Raw genomic sequence first — 9943 nt, forward strand, 5'->3', positions numbered from 1 at the left:
AAATAAATACATAAATGCCTCCAACATGAATCTAGTTCCTCCGAGACTCCTTGGGCAGAGCTGGAAATTGTCCTCTTTACATATTTATTTTGTATGACTGTACATATTTACACGCGTACACATATGGCGAGGGAGAGGAAACGCGATGACGTGCGCATCTCCTTAGCGAACAGGAGGTAATAAGGAAATGAAACAGGTGTCAGTAGGGTTCTCTCGAAGAAGGAGAGAATAGGGAACAGGCATAATCCACGGGCACAGGAGTTCTCGGCAGGTAGCCACGTGGAAGAGCGAAGGCGTGCAGCTGGCGGGGCACAGGCTGGCGCTTTCCTTCTGCTCTCCCGCGGCCTGGGTGCTCGTTTACTTGGAAGGGATCTGCGTTCCTCCTGGATTGGCCGGGTCAGGTTGACTCTTCTAGATTCTAGTGACTATTTCTTCTTTCTGCTATTGCTTTCGTTGAGATTCAGGTGGAAAGAAGATCGATCGGTGAGCATTCTGTCTGGGTAAAGCGAGGGCATTCTCAGACATGAGACAGGGGAGACTTAGAAGGCGGAGGGGAAATCAGCTCTTCCCGCCCCCCTCCATCTCTCCTTCCCCCTGCTCTCCACCCCTGACCTCTCTTGGGGACCCCAGACAGCGCATCACTATTTGATCGGCCCTTCGCCAGCGCGCACTCGCCGGCAGGGCTTGGCCAAGACATCAGCCGCTGCGCTGCGCTGCGCTGTGCTGAAGCTGGAGCCCAGCCCCGCACCGGCTTGGCGAGGGACCAGCTCCGGGATCGCCCCTTCCCCCCTGCCCGCTCCCCCCCCCTCGGGGATGGCGCTGCGTCGGGGACTCATTGCGGCGCCCACCATGCCGGGCTGCCCGTGCGTCCCGCTGCTGTGCGCGCTGCTGTGCGCGCTGCCCTGGCTCCTGCAGGCTGCGGAGCCCCCCGCGCGGTCCCCAGCGCCGCGCCGCACTCCCCAAGACCCCGCCAGGGGCGCGGATTTCGATCGGGTCTACAGCGGGGTGGTGAACCTCAGCACCGAGAACATCTACTCCTTCAACTACACCAGCCAGCCTGGCCAGGTAAGAAGACGCTCCGGGGGACCCCCGCTCCACTCCTAGAACTTGACTGATAGCAGAGCGCCCTCGCTGCCCTGGGATTCCCTGAGCACCGGCCTCTGGTGACCCCGGGGACTAGAAAACGCTCACTCCCTTTCTGGGGAGAAGTAATCACAGCCCCTGCCCCCAAGCTGCAACCCACCAGGATCCTGGACCCCTCCGCTCCACCTTGCGCCCCCTCCCCCGCCAACCCCCTCCTCTTCCTCGGCTTGGTGGCTGGCATTTCTGGGCTTTGCTAGCTTTCTCCGATCTTCTACCGTTCCTGGCTCCATTCAAGGCCTTTCTCTAGGAAAAAGTCAGGGTTTCTAGGTCTGTGGGAAGGCAGAGGAGGATTGTGCCCGCCGTCCCCCACCCCTCCCCTTGCAGGGAAGGAACTTCATTTGGTTTGGATGATTCGAGCCCCTTCTATCTCATAGCACTTGGGGAGGGAGAACGGCTGGGAATCTAACATGGAAATGGTGTGAGAATGGACGGAAGCTGCAGAACCTCTGTGCATTCCACAGTCACTTCCTGCGTTTCTGTGCGCTTCTTACCCAATGCGCTTCAGTGGAACTGTAAGACCTGGGTCAAACACGTTCAGGCTGCGGAGGTCAGCTGATGGGGGAAAGGCTCAGATGCTTAAATAAGGGTGACTGCATGCGTGAAAGTTCTAGACCTGTTTCTGACGAAAGTTGAGGTGAGACAAGGGAAGCTTGTTCCAGTAAGGATGCTTGTAGCACGTGTTCTGATTATGTAATGTAGAAAATGTAGTATGTATACTATATTTCTAAATAATCTCACATTATATATTATATAGATGGTGTGTATATATGGTGTGTGTGTATATACATATATATTAAGAAAAATGCTTTTTATCTTGAATACAGTATCCTCTAAGGTGGTGGGAAGAGAAGGAGGATAGGGAGAGAGAGACAGAGAGACAGAGGAAGAGAGAGAGTGTATGTCTAACAGTGTCCCACCTCTGGACTTCTTCCCATGAGAATTCTTTGTATACCTCACTGTACCAGCATTCCCTACTCCATTAGGAATTACAGAGCCACAGGACTGGCTCATTCTCTGATTCTCCCTTACTGCACACCGACAAGGAATTTCTTGTACAGCGTAGGAAGGTCTAATGTGCCTGTTTGTCTCTACTCCCTGACATCTTTTGCTGTGTGTATCAAGGAAGTGTCCTAAATTCCCCCATCTCCAGTCTGGCACCAAAGCCTACTGCACTGTTGCCATGGCAGCATAGCACCCACCCCACCCTATCCTCTTGTAACCTTAGACCGTGTAGTAAGCACAGTGGTTGTGTGCAGAGCCAGGCCTTTGCAGACAAGTGGGAGGGGGCTCCTTCCTACCCAGTGTGGAACGCCTATCACTGGCTGATATGCACTGGCAGATATATTACTCTGGTATATTGCTACTCTTGTGATTTCTCAGTCAGGAACAGATTTTTTTAAAAAAAATGTCTGAGCCAGGCACTAGTGGCTCACCCCTGTAATCCTAGCTACTTAAGAGGCTGAGATCTGATGGTGGTTCAAAGCCAGTCCGGGCTGGAAAGTCTGTGAGGCTCTTATCTCCAATAAACCAGCATACAACCAACCAGAAGTGGCGCTGTGGCTCAAGTGATAAGAGTGCTGGCCTTGAGCTGAAAAGCTAAGGGACAGCACTCAGGCCCAGAGTTCAAGCCTCACGACCACCACCAACAACAACAAAAGTCTGAAAATCCAGTGATTCCCAGAGTAACATGTCAACTTCATCCTAAATTAGTGGTAAGGAAACTCAAATTACACACACATAGTGTAATTTGTATGTGTGTATGTGTGTGTGTGTGTGTGTCCCGGAGTTTGAACTCAGGACCTAGACACTGTCCCTGAGCTTCTTTTGGTCAATGCTAGCACTCTACCTCTTGAGCACAGCTTCACTTTCAGATTTTTTTTTTTAGTAGTTTAGTAGTCTCATGGGCTTTCCTGTCCCAGCCAGCTTCAAACCATGATCCTCAGATCTCAGCTTCCTGAGTAGCTAGGATTACAGGTGTAAGCCCTCTACTCCCCCCCCCCCATATATTTTTTTCAGATCTACTTGGAGCTAGATTGTTTGTGTGTGTGTGTGTGTGTGTGTGTGTGTGTGGTGTTGTTTTGTTTTGACACAGGGTCTTAATATGAAACCCAGGCTGGCTGGAGTTGTGATACTCCTGCTTCAGCTTCCTGATATTATTACCACCATTTGTGGCAGGCTGATTGCTGCTGCTTCCTCCTCCTCCTCCTCCTCCTCCTTCTTCTTGTACTGGAGTTTCACTTCAGGGCTTTGCTTGGCAAGTGCACTAGGAGTGTCCCCAGCCCTGTCTGCTTTTTAAAGTTGTTCTTTCTATTTCCTACTAGTTCGTATTCATTCTTCTGCTACAGCACAAGTTGCAGTTGAGGGCACCTGTTTGACTTTCCTAGTAAACCTTGAGATGTGCAGGACCAGGGCACCATCGTGCTCAGTTCTGCACAAAGTACACATAAAGGTACCAGGACATGTGAAGTTTTAGACATGTTCTGCAAAGAATGCATGAATAAGTGGGATGTCGTGAGTCACGCTAGTAATCCTAGATACTTAGGAGAGAGAGGCAGAAGGATCTTGAGTCTAAGGTCAGTCTCAGCAAAATTAGCAACAAAACTATCTCAAAAAAAATTTTAAGGCAAACATAGTTCAAGTAGTAGAGAACTTGTTCAAGCATGAGGCCCTGGGTTTAATATACAGTACTGGGGGGAAATAAAGATTGAATGGGCAAATAAAAAAGTAAAGAGCTAAAGAATGTTTAATCTGAAGTTAAATAAAATAGAGTATATTAAAATCATTTCAAATAAAAACAAAAATGTTTTATAAAAACAAACATGAAAAGAAACTTCTTATGTCCTTCCAACTTTGTATATGAACTAGATACCTTTCATCTTATGAGATAATGTGATACTTTATCTTCACATTTATTTGCATAATACAATAGTAAATCAGGAGCAGTGAGAAATCCTTAAATTTTTCATTAAAATGTTACTACTCTGAGAAAGGAAAAGTTGAGAACCATGAGTCTGGCAGATAGGATTTTAATTGTTTTGCTAATGTGCAGTAATAATAAACTAGTTGTCAAATTGTAGCTTTCTGAGATGGAATGTTAATATGCAAATAACAGAGTGCAACCTTCAACCCATTTACTATTAGTTTAATAATTCTTCTGCTGCTGCTGCTGTTGCTCCTGCTGTTATTGCTGATATTGCTTCTTCTTCTTCTTCTTCTTCTTCTTCTTCTTCTTCTTCTTCTAATTCATGTTTGCCATTATTCATTATTTTCCCTTCACCTTGGAGTAGAAATTCTATTCTCAGCTAGGCTGTGGTAAAGAGGAAGGAGTTATGAGAGCCTTTGTGCTTAATCTTTCCTGACAGCCACTGCATCTCTGTCCCAGAGAATAATTTCAACAAGCTGTGTCACACTAAATTAAGTGAAATTTACATCCAGGAAAGTCTGATGTGCCTTCCAGCTGTAGAATAAAGTACATATGAAGTTGCCATTAAAAAGAAAGTCACTGAAGAAATGGAGTGTCAATCTTGAAGAATAATGGAAATAGTAGTTGATGGTACAGGTTAGACAAGGTCAGGTTATTGTCCCCAGAGAGGAAGTGTCTAGGGACTCCCTTTAAAGGGAGTAGAGTTACACTGTGCAAACAGTGTTCTATGATCTCAGGACTCAGCCAAACTAGAAGGAAATCGCTTTATTGGGAAAGTCACCAGGGATGTGTTTGACTTGGACAAGGTTACAAGTACAGGTCCACTGGGAAATAAAAAGACCTTGTAGAGGCTAGCGGAGGAAACAATGAATGTTTCTACTTGAGTCAGACAATGATACGACTTCTTAACTAAAAGTCTGTCCACTCTACAGCAGGCTGTCTTCTCTGAGGCTTTCAGCAACAGATCCCTAATAACCTATCCTTATTAAACAGATGCATTTATTTTTCATTGCATGTACATTTTTGCCCAATGAGCAATCATTGGCTTTATTAATAATCAACCACCAGTTATCAGGGCCCAGTAGCCTCTGGAATCCACATTCAAAAAGTCTACCCAACTCATGAACAATAAAATATGGGGCTAGGAACATAACTCAAGGGATAGAATGTTTGTCTAGCTTTTCAGAGACCCTGAATTCAAACCCCAGTATCACACAAAGAAGAGGAAGAGGAAGGGAACAAAGAGGGAAGAAAGGAATAAAAGAGAAGAGAGAAGGAAGGAGGAGAAGAAAAAGAAGAGAGTAGAGGTAAAAGGAGAAGGAGGAAGAAGGGAATAGAGGGGAAGAGGGAGAAGGAGGATAAAACAAGAGAGGAAGGAAGGAAGGAAGGAAGGAAGAAAAGAAGGAAAGAAGGGAGGGAGGAAGGGAGGGACAAAGGGAGGAAGGAAAGATCTGACCATTTGAGTGCTATCTTCTATCTATATCCACACATCTCCCTATATCTCTTGATTCTTCATCTACGGCTTCAAACAACCTGAGATTTAAAATATCCAAGACAAATAGGAACTTCTTGCCATCATTTCCTAAGGAATATAGTATAACAACTATTTACATGGCATGTACATTTGCTTTACATGTTAGAATAATATACAGATAAAGAATACAGGAAGGTATACACTGATTTCAGGCAAATAAATAACTATGTCATTACATGAGCATCTGCAGAATTTGTACCTGAAGGAAGTTCTGGGACAAATTACCTATGGAAACTGAGGGAGGATGCTAATATTTTACTAGTTACATAGCAAGGTGGAAAACTTGGAAGTTTTGTAGAGGACATGCTGGCTTTTTATGTTCTTAGGCCAAAAAGCCTCTACTGCGTCCTCCCACATCCTCTTCCTGAATAGGACTAAGGCTTGTTGGAGGAAAGAATCATCTCATTAACACATTATCTGGATGACCAATCTTGCTATAGCCAAATACCATTGGCCAATTCTGTGACTAAGGAGGGCCAGATTTCTGAGTTATTGTCAGCAACCTTCTTGCTTTGTCCACAGAGGATCAAGAGTATAAAGATAGAAGCAGCAAGGTCCCTCATGATGTTTCTTATAAAAGGACCAATCTAACCTTTGTGATCCAATTACCTACCAAAGGCTCCATATCCAAATACCAAATACCCCCCATTTGGGAGTATTAGTTTTCTCATGAATTTGGGGGCCACAAACATTTATTCCATAGTCATCACCTCTCATATTTTTCTGTGTTTCCAAAAATGGCAACTGAATATCATAAGAATGCCTGTGGGTTAATATTACTTGAGTTATGGATCTGATTATTATTTGAGGGTGGAGGAAGGGATGACCATCTGTCTACTGAATCTGATGTGCTAACTTGTGTGCAATGGATTCTGCAAGTCTGTGCTGTCTGATACAGTAGCCACTATCCTTGACAGCTATTAAACCCCTAAAGTGTGGTTAGTCTATGCAGAGATACACCATTAACTGTACAACACACACCAGGTTTTGAAAGCTATATATAAAAAATTAATATTTTAGTATGTGTTTAAGTGATGATGTTTTAAGATAGACCAGATTAAGGAAATATTTTATAAATCAGCTTCATCTGGTTTAAGACTTTGAAACTCGTAGCTCACATTTTCGTTTTGTTGGACAGCACTGTTCTGTGTACTGCCAAACTTAAGAGAAATCCTATGTCCTATACAGCTTTGTTGGGGGAAATACAGTATGCAAAGATCATGAGAGATAAGCAGAATTAGGACAAATGGAAAGATAGGGAAAGGTATTTCAAATATTGAAAAATGCATCTCTTTCCTGCCAAGACTATGTTACTATCATAAACTAGACTACCTCTATAATGAGAGTTTGGTACCATATTGGCTATTTGGTTGCCTGACACTGCTGAATGTAAAGGAAACATGAAATAAATGCTTCAATATTCACCTTCATTTGCCAATTTAAAAATAGTCCATTGGTTTTTCTATCATCCAATAACAAAAATCAGTTATTCAACATTATTTTTAGTTCAAAAATTTGGGCTCAAGCATATTTAATTTATTTCAGTCCATTGCTGTTCTTAATCTATTTTTAAGGTCAAATTGTTTATCTTTAGCCAATGAAGACCAACTCGGTTAGTTCTTTAACTCTTTTGATGGAATCCAAATGCCCTCTGACAGGTGCCTCACTTCATTGCTTGAAAAGTTATTCTAGTTCCCAATTTATAGTCAGCCATGTCTAGCAGGAAAGTCAGGTTCTTTGGAGAGAGAAAATGATTGTAGAAAACACAACATGGGAGCTAGAGGTCCTTATTGTTAATGAATTAACAACATTTTTGTAAGCCTTTTCAGTGGACAGCTAAGGAATAGATTAAGTCATGGGTCAATACTATTACTTCCCATTCAAACTGAGAAGTATAGGATTTTTACCTAGCCTAATTGACAATTTCATCTCTCTTTGAAGTCCAAACTCCTGGTTCTTAATAAGATTGATTTAATGATTTTATCCCACAATAAAGAAGTAATTGTTTTAGATAACAATGCTAAAATTATCATTAAACAGATTACTCAGAACAGTTTAAAATTTGTTTTTAAATTTTTGTTGTTGGTGGTGGTAGTCGTGGGGTTTGAACTCTGGGCCTGGGCACTGTCCCTCAGCACTTCAGCTCAAGGCAAGCACTCTACCACTATAGCGCCACTTCCTTAAATTTGTTTTTATATAGTTCCTTATAAACCTAGAGAACTTTCATTATGATAGTGAGTCAAATTACTGTGCTTTAAGTACTGTAACATAGTTCTTTCATAACATAGTTATGCAATTAGCTTACTCGATTTATTTCATTTTGCTTCTAAATTGTAGAAATTACTTCTTCAGTTTTTTCAAAAATTTTAAATACATAAAACATGGAATAGTAAAAATCTAGCTGCTGTCTTTATCCTTTGCACCCTATTTCCTTATTTATTTGTAATCATTTAAAAAATATAGCTTTTAATAATAATTTGTCTTAAGAAATGATTTGATTTGAGCTGGGGATGTAAACCAGTGGTAGGGCACTTGTTCAACATGTAAAAGTCCTTTGATTCAATCCCTGCACTCTCTGCAAAAAATAAAAGCAAACAAAACACCTGAAGCTTTTGCTTTTGCTCTAATGTTTTTTTGTTTTTTGTTTTTTAGTAATGCATGTTCTCGTTCCCCTTTATTTTTGTATATTGTCTGTTATCTCACAGTGATGAGCAACGCTGACATTAACTGATACCTTCTTCTCCCTCCCTTTTTCATCTCCCAATCTAAATACCTAGTTAATACCTTAAAAAAAAAACTAATGAACTTACTCTACTTTTCATATGTTCTCTCTGTTCTCTACTTGTGATGGCTGCTTGCCATCACAAGTTGTATATCTTCCACCTCGCTAACATTTAGTCTTAAGTTCCCAACTAGTAATTATGGTCATGTCTTCCAATAATTTTTATTATCTACAAGCTAACTGAAGAAGAACTCATGGTAATAACATTCTTAGAGTTTGATTCTCTATGTTCTTAAACTTGGGTCTGAACTCAGGTCTTCTGCTTCACATTTATAGGCAGATACTTTACTGCTTGAACCATAGCCCGGCTCCTGCAATGACTTTTTATAATTCAAGAGGTTTATCCTCAACTATTATTTTTAGCTTATATCTGTTAAAATGTTTACCTCCAAAAATTCACATATATATGTACATATTTATGAGTATGTATATATACACCCCATTGTATTATTCTATAACTGTCCATTTTTCCAGAATCATTTTTATCTGTTTCCGGCATTAACTTAAAGCTCTTTCCTCCTTGTAGCTTTTCCATCTTCCATCTTGCTCACTGAACCTTAACATTCATTTATGAAGGAAGTTGATACTTATTTCTGATGGTTTTGAGTTCTCTTATGTTTTTATGCCATGATTTTCTCCAAGCATCTCATTTCTGAATTTTTTAAATTCTGATTTATGTCTTTAGCAGTTTTTAAAAATTTTTACAATTTTAACTCATCTTAAAAATATTAGCTATGATTTGTATGTTTCCTAGATATAATTTTCTGGCATATTTCACCATCTGAATAATATTTTCTACTTCTTTTGTTTTACTTAGAATGACTTTGTATGGAATTTTACTGAGGTCCATCTGTTACACATCTATTACATTAATGAATACTTTTTACTTCTAGAAGGGAAAGTAGATTGGGGGTGGTTTTCCCTGTTTTCTTCTGTTATAATTGTAAAGTGATCAAAACATGATGATTTTTCCCTCTGAGACCTTCTCTACAGCTTCCTAACACTATTGTATGGGGACTTTCTCTTTCCTTTGCCCCTCCATTTTCCATCTTGCTCAAATTGGATTCCATTCCCACAGCTCTCCTCCGGCAGTGTTTTGTCTAAAGAGTTTAATTTGTTTTGGTGAATTAAACAGGCAGTTCTCAGAAGTACAAATGGCTGATAAATACTTGAAGGATTGTTTAACATGCTTAGTGATAAAGGAAATGCAAATTAAAGTGACATTGACATTCCATCTCACCCCAGTTAAAATGGCAATCATGAAGAAAACAAACAACAAATGCTGGCCAGAATTGGAGCAGGAAACAGTTGCATGGTGGCAAATTGAGAGGGGGAGACTCTCATACACTGTTGGTGAGAATGTAAATTAATCCAGTCACTATGGAAATGAGTATGTTAGTTCCTCAAGAAAGTAAAAGTAGAACACCATATGATTGCGCTATATACCACTCTTGGGAATAAATTTACAGGAATCTAAATCAACATACAAGAGAGATAGCTGCTCATCTATGCTGATCACAGAACTATTTACAATGGCCAAGATACAGAATCAGCTTAAGAG

General features: G+C 41.3%; 1 protein-coding gene across 1 annotated transcript in view; it reads left to right on the forward strand.

Moving 5' to 3' along the window:
* Window positions 1–813: 813 nt before the first annotated feature.
* Sidt1 (SID1 transmembrane family, member 1) overlaps window positions 814–9943 on the forward strand; it is an 82913-nt gene continuing 73783 nt past the window's right edge. The window contains exon 1 of the mRNA XM_013028520.1: window positions 814–1065. Within this exon, the coding sequence (XP_012883974.1) occupies window positions 814–1065 (252 nt within the window). The remainder of the gene's footprint in view (window positions 1066–9943) is intronic.

The sequence above is a fragment of the Dipodomys ordii genome, unplaced genomic scaffold, assembly GCF_000151885.1.
Source record: "Dipodomys ordii isolate 6190 unplaced genomic scaffold, Dord_2.0 Scaffold111, whole genome shotgun sequence".
In the NCBI taxonomy this organism is placed as follows: Eukaryota; Metazoa; Chordata; class Mammalia; order Rodentia; family Heteromyidae; genus Dipodomys; species Dipodomys ordii.